This window comes from Podarcis vaucheri, assembly GCF_965113315.1.
Source record: "Podarcis vaucheri genome assembly, chromosome: 2".
Classification (NCBI taxonomy): Eukaryota; Metazoa; Chordata; class Lepidosauria; order Squamata; family Lacertidae; genus Podarcis; species Podarcis vaucheri.
In genome coordinates, this window is record NC_138760.1 from 26,536,609 (window position 1) to 26,557,231 (window position 20,623).

At 43.1% G+C, this 20,623-nt stretch overlaps 1 protein-coding gene across 4 annotated transcripts in view; it reads right to left on the reverse strand.

Annotated features, from left to right (window-relative positions):
• Nucleotides 1-20,623, reverse strand: part of PECAM1 (platelet and endothelial cell adhesion molecule 1) — a 45,616-nt gene continuing 24,993 nt past the window's right edge. Inside the window, exons 13-17 of one of the 4 annotated variants that reach the window (XM_082212467.1) lie at nucleotides 20,340-20,408; nucleotides 17,757-17,813; nucleotides 12,035-12,088; nucleotides 8,929-8,951; nucleotides 1-2,505 (exon numbers count right to left, since the gene is read on the reverse strand). In XM_082212467.1, the coding sequence (XP_082068593.1) occupies nucleotides 2,476-2,505; nucleotides 8,929-8,951; nucleotides 12,035-12,088; nucleotides 17,757-17,813; nucleotides 20,340-20,408 (233 nt within the window). In that variant the 3' untranslated portion in view covers nucleotides 1-2,475. The remainder of the gene's footprint in view (nucleotides 2,506-8,928; nucleotides 8,952-12,034; nucleotides 12,089-17,756; nucleotides 17,814-20,339; nucleotides 20,409-20,623) is intronic. The other 3 variants (XM_082212469.1, XM_082212468.1, XM_082212470.1) reach the window with 3 other exon arrangements.

Sequence of the window (20,623 nt, forward strand, 5' to 3'; positions counted from 1 at the left end):
TTACATTTGAGTCAATTCTTTAATTAAATACCTCATCAAATTCAGTGTAATAACATTTGAATGGGGAAGCACGGCCAAGGTTCTCCTAAACGTATTTGCCAAGTGTTGCAAAGAGCCTGTCACTGTTAAACTTTTAAAAAGGCGAGTCTTCAAAAGTGCAATGCAGCAACTGAAAGGAGATTAATTAAAATATATCGCATTGGCAAGAACCTGCGTGGCTCACTCTTTTTTGTGGTTCGTAATAAACCTTGCTTGAAAAACGGATACCAATCCACAGAGGTAACAAGATTAGTCCCAACATCTGCCTATAGATCATTTAACACAAGGAACATGACTTAAGCCATGTTTCATTGATATTAGTGTTCTTCACTTCTTTGTTATATGTAGCTTCATGGTTTTTGTGGCTAAATACATTAATAAATTATTGACTGGTGTTATATGTGCTTGAGCATTTACACATCACTTTCTGCTGGAGTCTACGTCCTGCTTTTATGAGCAGCACAAATATCACAGTAGACAGACAGAAGAAGCTTTGCTAAAATCAATGGAAGCTTGCACCAGCATAAAGGCTGCCTTAGGATTACTGCCTTGGGAGTAAGTCCAATAAAAAGTGAGACTACTTATTGGGCTATAAGCATTGCAGCTTTTTGTATCATAGCAATCACTTTAAAATGAAATCCTTACTGTTGTCCTGAGCCAATCCACACTACACGTTTTAAATGAATTCCCTATTATAAAAGATGTGCCACATATAAGTACAACATTTTCATCAGCTTAGTGTCTTTTAAAATTTATCACAAATAAAGGAGAGGGACATTTTGAACTAGAATTATTGAATCCTGGCTTCCCTTCCCATACCCAGGAATCATTTCTAATTTCCAGATTTCTAGTGATATATTCAAGAGACGATGGAATGGCAAAACACTGCAAATGTAAAATCAAGGTCTGTTTCAAATCCCAACCAAGGATCTAAAGAGTGGACTATGCAGATGTAACCCTTTGGGTAGATGTAATGTGCTAGCGAGGTGGAAATGAGATCATGCCCCCGCTTCCAACCTATGTTCAACGTAACTTCTGAAAAAGCTAAGCATGTACAAACTGTCTGTGTGTACCCTTTGCGCAAGCAGGAATATGCAAGTGCAGTTTGTACATGTGGAGACTCTTTTAGACCGTGTGCTGAATGTCACAGAGGGTGGATACAGCAAGTGTGCTCCTGCTCTGCCCAATAATATGACGTCACAGTAATATGACGCCTTCACAGTCCTATAATGTATCAGTGATCTCTGCTTTGTGTCATCTGACTCATGGGAAGAACAGTAATTTATGCAGTGAACTATTAAGCAGCATATGAAAGAACCCTCGATGCAAGAAGTTGTTTGACAAAGAACAACTGGAGCTCACAGCTGCACTGGCATTACTCCTTTAGGAAAGTCAGAAACTTTGCACAGATATTCAACTTAAAATATAGTTATTTGGTTCAACTGTGACATGCCCAGGTCTGCAGATTAGGTTGAGTCTCAAAAGCAAAAACCTGCTTTGTCAGACAGCTATAACAGTAGCACTTCTATATATATATAAAGGCAAATCCTTTAAGGACTTATTTATTGTACACCTTTAGAAAGTGAACACTGGGGGCAGACAATGGGTGTTTAATAATCATTTTCTACCCACCCACCCTAGCCACAGAGCACGAAGGCATTCCATGGATGATGCAAACAGGACATGAAATGTCAAGGCTACTAAACACACTGGTCATTTTTCCTGTGTGTGAAAGAGTGTCATGTTTGTAAGACACCCCTCTGTCCGGAAAAAAAAACCCACTCTGATGTTTTGCTACCAGCAGCATTTATGCCCACAAATCAATTGCCAGAGTGGCTTGCACCGTCTTCGGGGATCATAGGGAAGTGACCAGATGTAGCTTCACATTTTGGCAGGCATATCATCTCTCCATAAGGGTTTGGAGGACTGAAAACAAAGAGAGGTGGGCAAACAGTCTCCATATGTACACACACATCTGTTGATTAGAATGGCATTTAAAAAAAAACACAGCTCAAACGTTGGGAGAGGGTACATCGCTCTGGGCTCACCCACAGCCTCATGCTTCTCCGATGGCTGCAAAGCACAGGTCCAAGTGGTTTTCTGTTTGCCCCGCCGCTTTCCCCAGAAAACCCCCCACTCTTTACCACTAAACTGAAGCAAATGTCAATCTGTGGAAAGCCCTGTTGAGGTTTGTAAAAAAGCAGGATTCCCTGGAAGAAGCAGCGGGGCAAGTGGAAGTGTGGGTGAGCCCTATGCGAAGCAGTAGCAGTGGCAGAACAGCAATAACACTGTATAGATGGTGCTCGGTTCGCCCCACGGGGGTTACCAACAGCTCAAGCAAAATGTGACTTCTGAGAGCACCTAAATGCTGCAGAATGTTGGGAACTAGTAGATCGCCCTCCTCCTTGTTTTCACAGGTGTCTGTTGCCAGCTTTTCTAAGTCTCATCGGGAGAACTTTCTATTCGCTGCAAACAATGGGAAGAAAACACAGTAAGCACAAATCCAACATGTTGATCAAATATCACATCAAAATAGGATACTTCTCTGGACCCAATAGGTTGCTAAAAATTAAAAACATGCAAAATCAATTTTGAAAAGTTATGCAATGCACATTGGCATTATGCACATTGGGGAGGGGAGAGACTCCACCAGGCAAGGCCTCCTTCCACCTGCCTTGCCCCACCCTCCGGCCCTAGGAGTCCTCATAAGGGAACTGTTCCTGGAGGAAGAACTGTGAGGGGAGAGACTCCATCAGGCAAGGCCTCCTTCCACCTGCCTTGCTCTACCCTCTGCTTCTCAATGTGTATTGTATTGTTTTATGTACTGTGGCTTGCCGTTGTTTTATTGATTATAGTTTAGATATTATTGTAACTGTTGAGTGGATTTCTGTTTAACTTTTATATGTTATTATTATTTTATACTATTCTAATTGATTGTTGAATGTCACTATTTTGATGTAGGCTGCCTATTTTAAAGTTATGTTTTATTATCACATTTTTGTATTGCATTAGATTGTTATAAGATGTACATTTTTTGTTTCTTCAGCTTGTAAACCACCTTGAGTATAGAAAGGCGGTATACAAATTAAAAATGATGATGATGATGATTGGCTGGGGCTGAAGGGAGTTGGAATCTAACAACTTGTGGAGGATTGCAGGTCCCCCACCCCTGAATCAGAGCCTGGAATATGTTCTAAAGACCTTTGACAAAGAAGAGGTTTTTTTCAAGCATGTGTTCTTCCTTCCCTACTGCATAATTACTGCACATCTGCAATGGTGGGCAACATGAATTGGTCAGCACCAACTCCCCTCAAGGCATTTGGGGTAGCTTTTCTGCCTAGCCAACAAGTACCAATGGACGTGTAAATACAGATATACTTGAAAGTAAGGTTATCTGAGCAAAATGGACTTCTCAGTTCCACACAAAAGACATACCCAAGTGTACCTATAATAATGTATTTATGCGGTTTTTAACTATGTCTCTCTTTGTGTCTCCACAACAACAGTGTAATGTTTTCCCTGGAATTTAAAATGGATGCCTTCAGCACAATAATTTGTTGTTCCATCATAAGTAGTTTCTTCTTAAAGGTAAAGGGACCCCTGACCATTAGGTCCAGTCGTGACCGACTCTGGGGTTGCGGTGCTCATCTCGCTTTATTGGCCGAGGGAGCCGGCTTACAGCTTCCGGGCCATGTGGCCAGCATGACTAAGCCACTTCTGGCGAACCAGAGCAGCGCACGGAAACGCTGTTTACCTTCCCGCCAGAGCAGTACCTATTTATCTACTTGCACTTTGATGTGCTTTTGAACTGCTAGGTTGGCAGGAGCAGGGACCGAGCAACGGGAGCTCACCTCGTTGCGGGGATTCGAACTGCCGGCCTTCTGATCGGCAAGTCCTAGGCTCTGTGGTTTAACCCACAGAGCCACCCGCGTCCCATAGTTTCTTCTTAGGTACTGATGAAAACACTCACACCCCCTTCTTAGAGTAGCTGAGTTAGTGAAAAGCATCTTTGCTGCAATTCAGAATTTTCTCAAGTGGCTTGGGTTCATTTGACCACAATGGCAGCAGAAGGTGTCCCAAATGGACAGCTGTTCAAAGAGGTAGATAGTAGATATCATCTTCCAACATGGCACCCTTTAAATCTATAGTAATTTAACACTGAAAGTATGTTCTGGCTGTATTTTGCTTTAGACCAAATAAAGCAAACCAACGAGACAAAGTAATGGAGGGGAAAATGTTGATAAAGTCAAGCCGCATTGCTGAAGCAAATCAAGCACAATACCAAATTAGTATTTGAAGAAGTGGTTGCTCATTGTTAAGATATTTCCTTTTCATATGTTTTCAGAAACTGGTGGTAGCTATTAAATAACACAGAAAGATTGCCAGCTTTGATTCCAGGAAGGAAACCCCCACCCAGTTCCTTTCTGAGTAATTCAAAATTTGCCCATGATACTTTCAAAACTAGCTTGAGACAGAATTCATTAAGGGGCAAGGAGCACTGTAGAAGCATCTGCAAACAAGTCCCATGCATGACATGCAATGTATGACATCTATAATTCTGAATTAGAACAATTAGAAGAAGATTCATGAGGACAAACAATGAGATTATTATGGGATGCAGGGGCATATATTAAAGTAATTCCATATATCCCTGCAGTTTTAAAAGTTCAAAGCAGTGGTTCTTACAGCTTCTGTTATAATCGATTAAAACATAAGAAAGAATTGATCCAATTTAAATTCAAAGCAGTTTGATACAATTTGAAAAGTGCAAAAAACAGACAAAAAACCCCCAGCTCTGACTGGTGTACTATAAACTATGTTGGTGGTTTTTATGATCACAGCCCTTCAACATACATTTCAAGCACATGACTTCTTCCAAAGAATCTTAGGACCTGTAATTTCATCCTCACAGAACTACAATTCCCAGGACCCCTTTAAAAAGCTATAGTCTCCAATATTCTTTGGGGGAAGTCATGTGCCTTAAATGTATATTGTGGATCTCAGGATGGGGGAAAAACATGCTTCCTGTAGGGAACTGGAGGCAATCATTATTCTCTGCAGCATGTTTTTGCTGTGAGGAAACAGTGAAATACATTGTGTGTCTGCAATCTGCATCGGGTGAAACAGTCCTGGAACACCTTACTTGTGAGAAGCGCCACTTGATTTTCCTACCACCACCACCCCGCCTTAAATAAAATAAATGAAGCTTATGGCCCTTGTTTCTTGAGCACAAACACTTGCTGAGGTAAACCCTTACGTTTCAGAAAACAGGAGGTGAAGAAAGCAAGGGCATCACCCAAAGCAGCAGGGTTGCAGGATTTAAAGCTGGAGATCATTCACATGCCTTGAAATCTTGCAATGCAGATAAAAAGGTAAAGAGACCCCTGACCATTAGGTCCAGTCGTGGCCGACTCTGGGGTTGCGGTGCTCATCTCGCTTTATTGGCCGAGGGAGCCGGCGTACAGCTTCCGGGTCATGTGGCCAGCATGACTAAGCCACTTCTGGCAAACCAGAGCAGCACACGGAAACACCATTTACCTTCCCACCGGAGCGGTACCTATTTATCTACTTGCACTTTTGACATGCTTTCGAACTGCTAGGTTGGCAAGAGCAGGGACCGAGCAACAGGAGCTCACCCGGTCGCGGGGATTCAAACCGCCAACCTTCTGATCAGCAAGTCCTAGGGTCTGTGGTTTAACCCACAGTGCCACCCACGTCCCTGATGAAGGAGATAAGGCAGTCATAATTTCTTCTCCTACCTGTTCCCTGCCTGGCACAGTCACCCACCATCCTCCCCTGCTTAAGCACAGCCTCTCCAGGTATGCCACACTGTAAGAAGGTGGCAGCGTGGGTGGGTGAGTGGTTTGGGGAGGGAATAGGTAGGAGTAGTTCAGTAGCCCGATCCCTGCCTCAGTGGGGTGTGTAAAAGTATACGGCTGTTCTCTGGTTTGGAATATGTCAACCCTAAAGACTCAGCCAAGTTAGGCACTAATAAGTTCTATTGTCTTCAACGTGAGAGAGCTTAAGGGTCTGTTTAACTTTCCCATCAAAACAAAAAGCGCTTTTCAGCCCAACCCAAAATGTGGTGACTCAGATGTAAATCTAGCTAGATTCAACTGCCCTTCCAAAATTTGGTTGACACTTTTGTCATTTTGGGAAAATCTGTGCTCCTCTCATCCCCAAATAATCTTACCAAACAAGTTCAGCTCTTTTGGGCTAAAATGGCACTATATTCTTATGGTGATGATGACAATAAATATATAGGATGTTGCCCTTACATACTCTCTCTCTCTCTGATCTTTTTAAGGTCTTATAATTAAAACAGAATCTTTGAATATGCCTAAGAGGTTATAAGAAGCCAGAACAAAGGCAGAATTGTTTTGGTGAGTTTTTGTTGCTTCTGTTGTAAAAGTTTTAGAGGTCAATGCCTTGGACAAATTCTTATTTTAAAGAAGGAGTGATCAGGGCAAACTATTAAATATCTTCTCCTACAAAGCCATTTAGATAGTAACCATCAGGTCACTCTTGTTTATTCTTCCACCTATTGATGTTGACCAAAAACATGCTGCTTTAGAGTCAGAGTGCTTCAGTTGAAAGAGAATTAAATGGAAGAAAATACATTTAACAACATTGTGTGGACCCTGCAAAAAACTTGCACGCATGAGGAGCACTGATCCCACCCCACAAATACCCGCCTGGAAGCACTTTAACAACGAACAATGCAAGTCTAAGGCAACCGAGATATTAAATGCTAATCTGAAATGAACAGGGATGTGGTAACTACTGTTCCTCTGTTAAAATAGGTCTGTTTATATTCTAACAGAATCTGTGACCTTCAGTCCTGTCCCAGTCAGATATAAAGAATACAAAGAGTTTCTTCCTAATCTCACGAGGACTCGGATGCCTATTAACAAGAACACCTATTAACAAGAATTTTTTTTGTGTGTGTGTGCATGCACACATTTCCTGTCACTGAGTGATGCAACTGATGCTATTGTGCTTCAGAGTCAGGACCTACTCACATCTTTATGGGGCATTTGAATGTGCTATGACTCACGTGTGCTTGTGGTCACATGCGAAAGTTCAGCCAGGCAAAGGACGTGACTTCCTACATCTGTGAAGTTTGGTTTGGAGACTTCCTTGTGAATCCAGTGCCGTCTTCTGACCACACCCTAAGCTTACTGCTGTTGGTTTGCTACTCAAACAGATGCTCACAGCATCCCACTGCTAAATATCACTCTTTGAGCATTCATAAAGGCAAGCTGAAATATACTCGGAGTCGAGTGTGGATTTCATGCTCTTTATTCAGCTCATAATGGTGAGGAGGAATGGAAGTTCCCCCAGAATGTCTGCTTTATATACATTATTTACACAATGGGCCCCACGTGATTGGCTAATTCAGGGATTCGCCTGTAGGCCAATCAGGTTGCGGATTCACTTCCACCTGGAGCTGGATTGGGTGGCTCCTGTGGACCAATCAGACTGCTGCATTCTGAATCCTATTGTTCTAGGACCAATCAGACTGCTACATTCTGAATCCTATTGTTCTAGGACCAATCAGACTGCTGCCTTTTGAATCTTACTCAACTCTGTTCCTCACACAAGCCAAAAGCAGTATTCCACATGCAGAGGCACACAATGAGGAGGTCCTGGTCTGGGCAGCACCATGTGCTCAATTTCCCCCTGGCTTGTTTCTATAAACAGGTGATCATGCACCAGGTGAGACAGGGGGAAGTAAAAAGATCCCCCTCAATCATATTGCTTCTGATGTTGGGATTGCCATGCTTCCAACCTAAGGAAAGCACAAGTACCACTGTAAGAGATCACTAAACAAGTCTTTAAAATATATATGCAATCTGTTTCTGACTACCCACATGGCAACTGGTTCATCTGTGTTCTGTGTTAGAAAAGAAGGCTGTCTTTGTTGTAAAATAAGCATATCATATAAATAAGCATATCTTATATATGTTGTGTATGCAAACTGTCATGGTGTGCCAGAGGCATTTTCTCTTCTAGTTATTATTATTATTATTTATTGAATTTATATGCCGCCCTATACCCAGAGGTCTCAGGGCGGTTCACAGAACAAAATCAAAATATAAAACCACAAAATATATAATCAAAATAAAAACAACCGCCCAATAACCCCACTCCAGATCTATAAGTTGCTGTTCTCAAGAAGCAGCAAGAACTCCCTGATTCAGTCTTGTTGAAGGAATATGAACAAATAATAATAATAATAATAATAATCATAATCATAATAATAATCATGATGATGATGCTTCAGGACCAAGCTAATCAATATGCTATCTATACATATCTGTGCCCTTAAGTGTAGGGTTTGTTTCTTTACACAATTGCCAGAATTGAGTTGTATGTGTGTTTTTGAGGAAGAATCTGTATCAAGACACTAATGTGGAGGATAGGGAAGATTTTATCCCCCTGCAGTGTGCTTCCAAACCAGATCAGACCCACCATACCAGCAATTTGCATTTATTTATTTTCATCCTACCTCCTCTACCTGTTTCTCCAAAGACAATCAGGGTTAATGGATGAAGCTAATGGGTGGGTTACATATTTGTGTGTTTTTAGTTGTATCTGTTTTAATTTATACTCTGGGCTACACTGGGAAAAGGTGAAGATATAAAATAAAAAAGCGATTATTAAATTCTTTTGAACATTAAAAATAACTATAATTTACAGAATCTCTCTCTAGTTGCTTATTATTCATATTAGGTTTACCAGCTCAGTGTATACACTGTAAGGATACATTGTAAGAATGAACAAAATACAGAAAGCATTTATTAAAAACAGAAATCTAGGCTTCTGCTTTGACAATCAAGTTCTTATCTCCCAAGTTCTTATGGCTGAAATAAAATGCATACTTACTGAATGTCTGTTTCCTCCAGCATCTGAAAATTAAAAAATCTAGTTTAGGAACTGGTAAGAGAGTTAACAAAACAGTGCAAACGTACACATCAAGGTACAAACAAGAGGTCTAGAATCCATTTTTATCTGAGTGCTTTCTAGCTTTCACAGTTACATTTGCAATAAACATATCATGGAATCATAGAATTATAGAGTTGGAAGGGACTTCCAGGGTCATCTAGTCCAACCCCCTGCAATGCAGGAATCTCAGCTAGATCATACATGACAGGTGGCCTTCCAACATCTGCTTACAAACCTCCAAGGAAGGAATGTCTACCACCTCTCATGGAAGTCTGTTCCACTGCCAAGCAGCTCTTACTGCCAGCAGGTTATTCCTGCTGTTTAATAAGTATCTCCTTTTTAAAAAGCTTTTACTGTCAAAGTGGTTGATTTTAATTTTGAAGTCGAAACAAAAACTAACATTTTAATTGCTTTGCCAATTCTGTGCCATTCCTTTGTTGGTAGCCATGGTGTGTTCAAACATCAAACTGCTGGTCCTCTAACAAAAATATGTAATTTGTCCCATAGTACAGCTTCCACACCCAGGGACTGGAAAGTGGCCAATATGACACCAGTTTTTAAAAAGGGATCCAAAGGGGAACTGGAAAATCACAGGCCAGATAGTGTAATGTCTATTTCTAGGAAAACTGGGGGAAAGCATTATATTTTTAAACGTATTTTGTTGTTGTTTTTATTACAGAAAATGTATCTTTAGAACAAAGAATTAACACCAGACACCTCCCACACCTGTTCCTGGGTGGAAAGCATTATAAAAGCTTATAGAAGAGCAAGATTTCTGCAAGGATACATCCATATTCACTAAACTTTTTTTGAGATTGTCAACAAGCATAGAGAGGTGATCCAGTCAACACTGTGTACAGTACTTAGAATCTCAAAAAATCAGCAATAAAATTCTGCATCAGACTCCTAAGTAAGCTTAGCTGTCACAGGATATGAGGGGGGGGGTCCTTTTATGGATCTGTAGATGGTTAAAGAACAGGAAGCAGAAAGTAGAAATGAAATGACAGCTCTCCCAATAGAGGAATGGAGGAAGTGGAGTCCTAACAAAGATCAATATTAGGACCTGCCCTTTTGTATTTGCTTATAAATGACCTAGAGTTAGGGGTGAGCAGTGAAGCAGCGAGGTTTGCTGATGGTGCCACGCTGTTCTCATCAAACTACAGCTCCCAATGTTCGTTGAGGGGAGGTGTTACGGTGTGATATCTTTGTTCATTTATCCTGATTCCCTGTTTTGTGTTCATCTTACCTTGATAACATTTATCAATACTTTGAAAGTGTATTCTGTTCCATGTAAACTGCTTAGAGGTTTTTACAATGAAGCAGAAAACTAATTATGTTAAGCGAGAAGAGGAAGTCAGTAAACTCCTTTCAAAAATTATACAGTGGTACCTCGGGTTACATACGCTTCAGGTTACAGACTCCGCTCACCCAGAAATAGTACCTTGGGTTAAGAACTTTGCTTCAGGATGAGAACAGAAATCGCACGGCAGCAGGAGGCCCCATTGGCTAAAGTGGTACCTCAGGTTAAGAACACTTTCAGGTTAGAACGGACATCCAGAACGAATTAAGTTCTTAACCTGAGGTACCACTGTAATTGTAAATGGGGAAAAATGATACAAAGTTAACGTAAGTTTTTGCTAAAGAGCTATCTTCATATTATGCTCATTTCTCTTTCTGTGTGTAGAATAAAATAAGAAACTCTCAGCCAACCCATAGGGTTGCCATATTTCAAAAAGTAAAAATCAGGACACCCCCAAAGTTGTTGAGTTTTCTTTAGACAAATGCCACATTTTGGGAATTCTGCCTTTGAAATCCCAGTAATCTCAAACGTATGGCAGCCTTGCCCTTGCACATAGTTCCAGTGCTAATTAAACGTTCTCTCACTATATTGTGCTGAAGTAGCTTCCAAACAGTCAGGAGTTGGCACTGATTCCAGTTCCCATTCTACGCTCTGCCCACCAAAATACAAGGTTGGTCTTGCAATGTGAAGGGGGGAGATGGAGTAGTTGACTCAACTCCTTAATTCATACTGACAGGTCATGATAAAGTAGGCGCAACAGTCGGGATTGTTGAAGTAGATGTAGTTCAGAACAGCTCCTTTCACCAACAGTTAGATCAAAGAGCCATTTGAAATAAACAAATCTGAAACAATTTATTAAAGTCACATGTGGCATGCTAAGCATTGTACTACTAGGAAAGAGGAAATTATAAATTTTGTGTATTTCGAAAGCTTCAAATGAAGGGATGTTTGTTAATTATACTGTGGCTGGGTGTGTGTGGAAACCGGGGGAAACCAACGGATATCCCATGTCTTTGTCACCCTAAATCAAAAGTCTAGGTGACCAGCAATGTTTTACGAGTAAGTCTACAAGTATGTCTCATGGAGGTTTAACAAGTGTGTCTTTATCTGCAACAAATCCTTTGGTGCAGATATCCTTTGACTTTAATAAAGTGATGCAATTAAATGATTGTTTAGCCCCCCAAATCTGGCCTAAAACAAAACAAAAGCAATGGACATTGTTGCCAGGTTTCACTGCACCCTCTACAAGGCAATGAGGCATGAGTCCCAACTTTGAAAAAAGAGAGATGCATTGCTCACATACTATATACAGATACAGGTAGGTAGCCATGTTGGTCTGCTGTAGTTGAAACAAAATAAAAAAAATTCCTTCCAGTAGCACCTTAGAGACCAACTAAGTTTGTTATTGGTATGAGCTTTCGTGTGCATGCACATATCTGAAGAAGTGTGCATGCACACGAAAGCTCACACCACTGCCACCGCACCGCCGGAGCACAATTTCTGTTCTCATCCTGAGGTAAAGTTCTTAACCCGAGGTAATATTTCTGAGTTAGTGGAGTCTGTAACCTGAAGCGTCTGTAACCTGAAGCGTCTGTAACCTGAGGTACCACTGTATTGTGTTTCCAACAATTTATTCACTGTTATCATCACCAGCTTTCCCTCCACTTTAAGAAAAAGGCCTAGACAACAAAACTGTGTTGAATACAATGGTGGGTGGTATTCCGCTAAGGGCTAATCCACACTTACCTTTTGCCCCGTGCTTTACTGTCGGACACGGACCTTGAAAGCCCGGACCTGTGCCTAGAAATGCAGAACAAAAGTAAGTGTGGATGAGCCCTCTTTCCACCGGCAGAAAGATTTACGCTTGTGCAATGGAATTCCACCCCATCTCCAAATCTGCCCTCCCCTAGAATAGACTTAGGGGGCATGCGGGGGGGGGAGAGAATGACATTCAATTGCACAACCGCAAATCCATGCTATACAGTTTAGCATTACAATGGGTGGTATTTAACTAAACATTACTCAGAACAGACTTGTTGAAATTAATGAACCTAATGGTGATGGAGGAGACTCTTGAGAGTCCCATGGACTGCAAGAAGATCAAACCTATCCATTTCTGAAGGAAATCAGCCCTGAGTGCTCACTGGAAGGACAGATTCTGAAGCTGAGGCTCCAATACTTTGGCCACCTCCCTGGAAAAGACTCTGATGCTAGGAAAGATGGAGGGCACAAGGAGAAGGGGACGACAGAGGACGAGATGGTTGGACAGTGTTCTTGAAGCTACCAGCATGAGTTTGACCAAACTGCGGGAGGCAGTGGAAGACAGGAGTGCCTGGCGTGCTCTGGTCCAGGGGGTCACGAAGAGTCGGGCATGACTAAATGACTAAACAACAGCAACAACAAATGACTAAGGGGCATTTATTCCAATACTCATTCTACACTGAATAAAACTTAGCTCAGGGGTCAGCAAGGTTTACTTCACATGGGCCGGTTCACTCTAGCGGAGATCCCTCCATGCGCACCCTCGATTTCCGGTGTCTGCGCAGACACGATTTCCAGTGCTGCGGAAGCGAGTCCCTGCGCCACACTGGTTTAACGCAGCACGTGGGGACACGCCGAGGGAGCGGCTTGGTTCGGGGGCAGCTCAGGGGCCAGTTAAACGACCCCCGTGGGCTGCTTGCGGCCCATGGGCCTTAGATTGCCAACCCCTGACTTAGCTGAAGGACACCCAATGAAAAGAACGGTAAAATGATCCAACTATTTTGCAAGTGTATACTCACAGATGGGATAATCTTTGGATTAGCATATGAGAAGTTTAGATGCTCTTTCAATGGCACATACTTTACTGTGGCCTTCTGTTGGGAAATGTCTCAGTTCCATCAAGAGGGCGCTTTGGAGGGGTAATGTCTGGAGTCTTGAAGCAGGAAACTGGTAAAACAGGTTTCCTGAGGCACAAAGCCACTTCTAGGGTCTTATTCCAAAGTGAGAAAGGCAGCAAGGATTTCTCAGGCCTCTCTCCGCTTAAGAACATTTGTTTTTCCGCAGCATATTGTGGGTGGCAATGGGACCCTGTGAGCGTTTCCTGTCTGGACACTGAAACCGCCTCCCAGCAAGTGACTCATTTTTCCAGTGCAAGTACACATGCAGAAGCTTGTTGATCAGGTTTTCCTTATCCCAGGTTATAAGGAAAAAGAAGAACGGATTTCTGCCTGGTCTGATTCTCACATTTTAGATGCGTTAATTTGAAACGGCTTCGAGGGAGGACAGAATTTAATGGGGAAACAATAGGTGAGACAGTCCTCCTTAGAACAGGCATTCACAGGATCTTATAAGTCTGCTGACGCACAGCAGCCATGTGAAAATCCTGGAATGCTGGCTCCATGGTCAAGGGGAAGCGATGTACACCAATGCATGTAAAAAGTTTAGTCCTGGGTGTAATATTGGGCAGCTGGAGTTGTGAATTGGCCCTCATTTAGGACCTCCTCCCATCACTGCTGGCTTTGAAGAGCCTATGGGGAAAGTTCTTTCAGTGCTCCTCCAATGGCCTTGGGTGGGTGAAATCTACTCGGAGGCGAGAGTGAATTTCATGCTCTTTATTCAGCTCATAGTGGTGAGGAGGAATGGAAGTTCCCCCAGAATGTCTGCTTTATATAAATTATTTACACTATGGGCCCCACGTGATTGGCTAATTTCGGGATTCTCCTGTAAGCCACTCAGGTTGCGGGTTCACTTCCACCTGGAGCTGGATTGGGTGGCTTCTGTGGACCAATCAGACGGTTGTATTTTGAATCCTATTGTTCTAGGACCAATCAGACTGCTGCATTCTGAATCCTATTGTTCTAGGACAAATCAGACTGCTGCCTTTTGGATCCTATTCAACTCAGTACATAACACCAGGGTAACATGGTGCTGGGCAGGCCTGCAGTGCTAAACAGAGGTGGCAACAGTGGGATCAACAGACCAGGAAGTAGCAGCACACAGAGGCAGAGCTAGCTGCTCCGGCACCCGGAGCGGCACACATGCTGTGCACCTGGGGGTGGGGTTAGCTGCTCACAGGGGTGGGGCTAGCATCCAGCGGGTGGGGCAACAGTGTCACCCCCCTCAGGGATGACACCCGGGGCAAACCGCACTCACTGCACCCCCTTCCTCCGCCTGTGGCAATGCATAGAGCAGCATCTGCAACGCCTGGAAGTATGAGGCAGGGACACAAAGCACCACAACTGCTTCTCTGTGTACCAGGTGGCTTCAGCAGGCCGCTGCAACTTCCTGCAATGTGGCCAGACGCCATGGAGTGCCATTGCAGATCAGTGATGGCATGTTGCGCCCAAGTATTTTAAGGCGCAAGGGAAATGACACGGCTGCTCACCACAGCTATCCAGCACCCAGGCAGTAGCAGAAGTAGCAGTGGCGACACTGAGAGGAGTTCTGGGGGTCTGCAGCAAACCACATTCAACTCTCCCACCAAGGAGCCTAGGCCCTGATGTAACATTGCTGCAAAGTGACACTACTGCACGGTTCCTGGGTGGAAATGGCCAAATAAAACAAAGAGCCAAAAGCAGCATTAGCATGCTTGCTGGAAGAGACTCCAACTACAAATGGGCAATGGAATCCCTACTCCAACATATTGTCTCTTGGCAGGCAACATTCCAGACACCTTCTTAGAAAAGAGCCCACCACACGTCTGACAAATCTGGTGACATCAGAGAGACAGGAAGGAAAGAAGGAAAGAAGGAGAGTTCACAGGTATGAATCACTTTTTCCTATTGGAACATGAGTCAGCATCCCTCCAGGCGGAGTGGAGCTAACTTCCTGGCAAGTGGGTCACTGTTACTTACCAAGAAGAAAAGGTCAAGGCGGGGAGGAAGCTGGTGTGGTGCAAACACATCAATAGAAGCACCGGATTGGTTCCACTGGTGCATTTGCACCGTCCTGACTTCTCTGATGCTTTTGAATTATGGTGCTGGAGGAGACTCTTGAGAGTCCCATGGACTGCAAGAAGATCAAATGCATCTATTCTTAAGGAAATCAGCCCTGAGTGCTCACTGGAAGGACAGATCCTGAAGCTGAGGCTCCAATACTTTGGCTACCTCATGAGAAGAGAAGACTCCCTGGAAAAGACCCTGATGTTGGGAAAGATGGAGGGCACAAGGAGAAGGGGACGACAGAGGACGAGATGGTTGGACAGTGGTCTCAAAGCTACCAGCATGAGTTTGACCAAACTGCGGGAGGCAGTGGAAGACAGGAGTGCCTGGCGTGCTCTGGTCCAGGGGGTCACGAAGAGTCGGACACGAATAAACGATTAAACAACAACGACTTCTCTGACACAATACCTCTCCCCATTTCCCTCCCTGTAAGCAACACTGACCTACCAGCCAGTAAGCTAGAAAAACAGCTGAGCACTACCTGGAAAATGAATTTTGCTGCTAAGGGGATGGGAAGTATGCTCTGGGACAGGCGTCAGCGACCTGCAGCCCATGGGCCAGAAGCAGCCCGCAGAGGCTGTTTAACCGCCCCATGAGCTGCTCCAGAACCGAGCCGCCCATTTGGTGAGTCCCCACGCCGCACCGCTAACCGGTGTGGCGCAGCACGGGGACCCGCTTCCGCAGCATCGGAAATTGCGCCTGTGCACGTGTGGATGCCAGAATTTGCATCTGCGCATGTGCAGACTCCGGAAATTGCGTGAGAGGGCGCTCACGCATGCTTGCTATCCGACCCACAGAGGGGGCTCCACGGGACCCCTGCTCTGGGAGGTGCCTTCAGAAAGGAAAAGGAGACATACTTTTCCCCACGGCTGATGGCTGGATCATTCAGATTTTGGCCCCCTCAACGCATATACTGCAACACTGCCTCCAAAGCAGAGCTCTTTAGTTTGTCCCATAGGAAATGCATGAGAGTTATAGTTCTAGAGGCATAAAGATGGGAACTAAACTTGCTTCTTGCTCATATTGTTCCAATAACTTTGATGCAGAAGCACACGAGGCCACTGCCTTGCTGAAGTTATACTAGATGAGAAGCTTTCTGGGAAGCATCTTGGGTTCCATGACAGAAGAAAGTAGGGGTGTACTGTAATAAAATAAATAAGAATCAACACCTTATCCTATCTGCATAGTTCTGCTATGGATTCTTCATTCGCTACACTCTAAAGAATGGCAGAATGTTAAACAAGAGTTCTGTTGCAAGGCTCCCAATTTGGAAGAGCTTTAAATGTGTCTCCAAAGCCAGGAAATTTAGTCACCCCCATTTTTAACACCCTTCCTTCTTTATGAGCCATGCCTCATCTGGGTGTGTGCTTCTTTATATAAATGCTATCAATAATCATCTCCATACACAAAGTCAACATGGTTCTGTTTCAGTAAGTAATGCAGTAAGCCTCCAAAATGGCTTTGCTGTTGTGTGATGCCCTGCTTATCTGTTTGAAACACTTTTCCTGTGTATCAGTCAGGAAAAGCAGGCGCAATTAGAACAATACACTGCTATTACATTTCCAAAAATAACTGAAGCTGTAACTGGGTATGTGTAGGAGAGAAGGTGGAATGCAAGATTAAGGGGGTGCTTGCTTATCGTCAGCCTAATCCAGCTCCCACTTTTAATCAAATCTCATTTCACTGGACTTCCTGGCTCTACAACAAAGTATTGATTAAAAGGATTTTAAGTAATATATGCCCTTCTCAAACTCATTTGAGCAGATAAACTAAATAATGATAGTAAGTTCTGTTTACTATAAAGTTTTAAAACTATAAGCTTCCCCAAAGGAGATTTATTGTGGAAGTTATACCAATTCTCACATCGCCGTTTAATAGGGTACAAAACAGAGAAGCATTCATTTTCTTGAGAGGCAGATCTCTAGTGCAAGCTGATTTAAATCTTGCAATTATCTTATTAGTATAGAGCTGGATATTACACTTCAAGACGTTGGGGGATATGTTTGCAAGGTTAGGCCCCTAAAAAACTGGAGGACAGTTCCGGACTCTCCAAATGTCCCTATTTTACAATGACACCCCTGATTTAGAGAAGCTGTCCTGGTTTCTAATTTAATCCCGGAATGTCCCACTTTTCCTTAGGATGTCGCTACAGTGGTACCTCGGGTTACATACGCTTCAGGTTACATACACTTCAGGTTACAGACTCCGCTAACCCAGAAATAGTACCTCAGGTTAAGAACTTTGCTTCAGGATGAGAACAGAAATTGTGCTCCGGCGGCGTGGCAGCAGCAGGAGGCCCCATTAGCTAAAGTGGTGCTTCAGGTTAAGAACAGACCTCCGGAACAAATTAAGTACTTAACCCAAGGTACCACTGTATTTTCATTGGAGAAATGTTGGAGGATATGGAGTTATCCAACCCCCGAGCCGTCTGAAGGCAATCCTGTATAGGGAAGGCTTTCTTCCTCAAAGAAACAGTATTTACATATAAAAATGCCACATGGGTTCTGTATTATTTGTGTGTTTGATTTCCCCCCTGGCTTACTTACCATTAGTAGCTTTTCTGATTTCAGTATAAACCGTTTCAGGCTTCTGTACAACAGGAGCTGGGAAAGGTATCAATATAGAATCAATTACTTTGTGGTGCGTGTTTTAAAACTGCCCTGTCATCTCAAAAGAAGGAAGCACATGACTACCAATTAGGAAAATGGCCTTTACTATCTGTCCAGACCTGAAAGTGCACTATAAATAGATGCAATGTTTATCCATAGCCCAGGTGCAATTTTGCATTCTGATACACAAATATGAGCAAGACGTACCTCAGTAATTTTCCAATTATTTAGCCAATCCTGTTTATGGTGCAACACAAAAGCAACCATAAACAACAAAGCAAGGCTGCAGAGCCAGCCTCATGACAGCAGCATCACTGCAGGGCAGGGGCAGAGGCAAAGTTGGATCAATGAAAGCACAACAGCCTGCCCACCCCAGTTGCAGTTAAGTAGCAGCAATATCATTGTCAGGAGGCTAGTGCTGCTGCAGCACCCCTTCAGGTGCAATGAAGTCAACAAGGCAGCCCTTAGTGGGAGGAAGTGTGTAAAGACTGTCTTATAGCTGACAAAATATGTGTCCCTTTCGTAAATCGGATCACTGTGCTCTGTGGAAAATAACTTGCCTAGCTGAGCTGCTGGCCACAAACCTATTTGACTGCCGAGCCAAGGAGATAAGTAATTCTACAACCTTTAGAAGACATCTGAAGGCTGTCTGTATAGGGAAGTTTTTAAATGTTTAATGTTTTGTTATGGTTTTTATATATGTTGGAAGCTGCCCAGAGTGGCTGGAGCAACCCAGTCAGATCAGTGGGGTATTATAATAACAACAACAACAACAACAACAACAACAACAACAACAACAACAGAATGGGACATCTATTTTCGCCAGAGAAATGTTGGAGGATATGTTATGAAGTAGCAGAGAATTGCTGAACTTTTAATACCAACCGTTTCAAGAAATGTGCATGTTTGTTTTTAAAACACACTATTAACCATACACTTCTGTCCGGTTGGTCTAAATTTGGTTTGGTTATTTTTTACATTTACCAGCATATCTCTGCCAAAATGTTTGAGACTGGCAGCAATGCTAGGGGTTTTTGACTGTCTGGGTCAAAGCAATGCAGGATCTGTGCCTCTGCCTTTTCCTATTTCTTCCTCCTGATGGTTTGCCAATGAGGTCTTCTAACAAGCAACATCCTTGATTCAGACAATTCATCCCCTGCCAAGTCCTGCTTCGGCTCAAGATATTGACACTGAGCTGGCCATCTAGGGGTTTTCACTCCCAGGAACAAATCCCACAGACCAAGCATGCTGCTTCGTCCACTGGGATAAAAAGTTAGTTTGACACCAGACCAGACACAGGCTAATGTTACCAAGTAAAACTAATCAACGGTCCATGTAATGATTATATTGTGGCACAAAGACTATCAACAGTTAGACTATTTTATTTTTTTTAAGAGTAAAAGGTCAGCTGCTATTTATATGGCTCCATGCAGATGATAAGCCTATAAATTACCGTATTTTTTGCTCTATAAGACTCACCTTTTCCCTCCTAAAAAGTAAGGGGAAATGTGTGTGCGTCTTATGGAGCGAATGCAGGCTGCGCAGCTATCCCAGAAGCCAGAACAGCAAGAGGGATCGCTGCTTTCACTACGCAGAGATCCCTCTTGCTGTTCTGGCTTTTGAGATCCAGAATATTTTTTTTTCTTGTTTTCCTCCTCCAAAAACTAGGTGCGTCTTGTGGTCTGGTGCGTCTTATAGAGCGAAAAATACGGTAATTGATCTGCTACACTCAGTCTGGGAATGGCATATTCATGCTCATATTATTGAAAAAGGAAAAGTGCTAACATGCCATTTTGCGGGGAGAGCAACATTGCAATGGCTGCTCCTTTTTGCCTATACTTCCATACACAACACAAGGACACATACTCAGCATATTACTGTTACTGTGAAAGTGGATTAACAGTGATCTTATCTCTGTGACTACAGAATGGATCATGATGAGTTGTGCTAGAATCAAACACTGAAGAATAAGGGCAGCCATTCAGAAAAAAAGGAACCCAACTGTTAAGATTATCTGGGAATGCATAATAAAGCTACCATGTCTTCCCTTGTTTTCCCCTTTTCCTGTGGGATGTTTGGACTCTGGTCATAGTATGTGAGTTAGCTCACTTCCCTAACCCATTCTTTTTTTTCTAAAATACCAATTGCCTGCAGTCAGCCTTGGGGAAGGATGCACCTTATGCACGCCTGCTCTCTGCAATTAGGATGGTGTGGATTCATCTATAGGGGATGCAGGTGATATGTCAAGGGCTGCAAGCAGAACTGCATGGTTCTGATGTCCTTTCTGGATTTCTGACTATATGCAGGTGGCTGCAGTGTCCTGTTTATGAAGAAACACCTGCTGATCCTTGAAGTGGAAGCTTTATTTCTTCCTGTTTACCAGTAGTGTGGAACAACGGTTTTAAGATATAATCCTGCTCCTTCTAAAATGAATTGGGAAATTACAATTGATACCACTCAATGGTAAGCTCATTCCTCTTCCTGCTATATGTAATGGCACAAAGTCAGCTATTTAGTTACCTCTGTAAGCGTCAGCAGCCGACACTTCCACGACAGTATATTCCACCTCGGAATTCTCAAGATCAGGTCCTGCCCCAAAAATAGCAAGAAGATGTTTCTTTGTATTGCACTCTGAACTTGCTGAGGGCCTGTTTTTTTGCTATCTCTGGAATAAACCAGTCACACTCCCATTGACTTTAGAGGATGCAAAAACAAAGCTTGTGTACACTACATCTGCAATTCAGATTTTTTTAGTTTTCCCCCTCCTGCTTTGGAATCCCAATAAATGCAGCAGATTTTCCCTC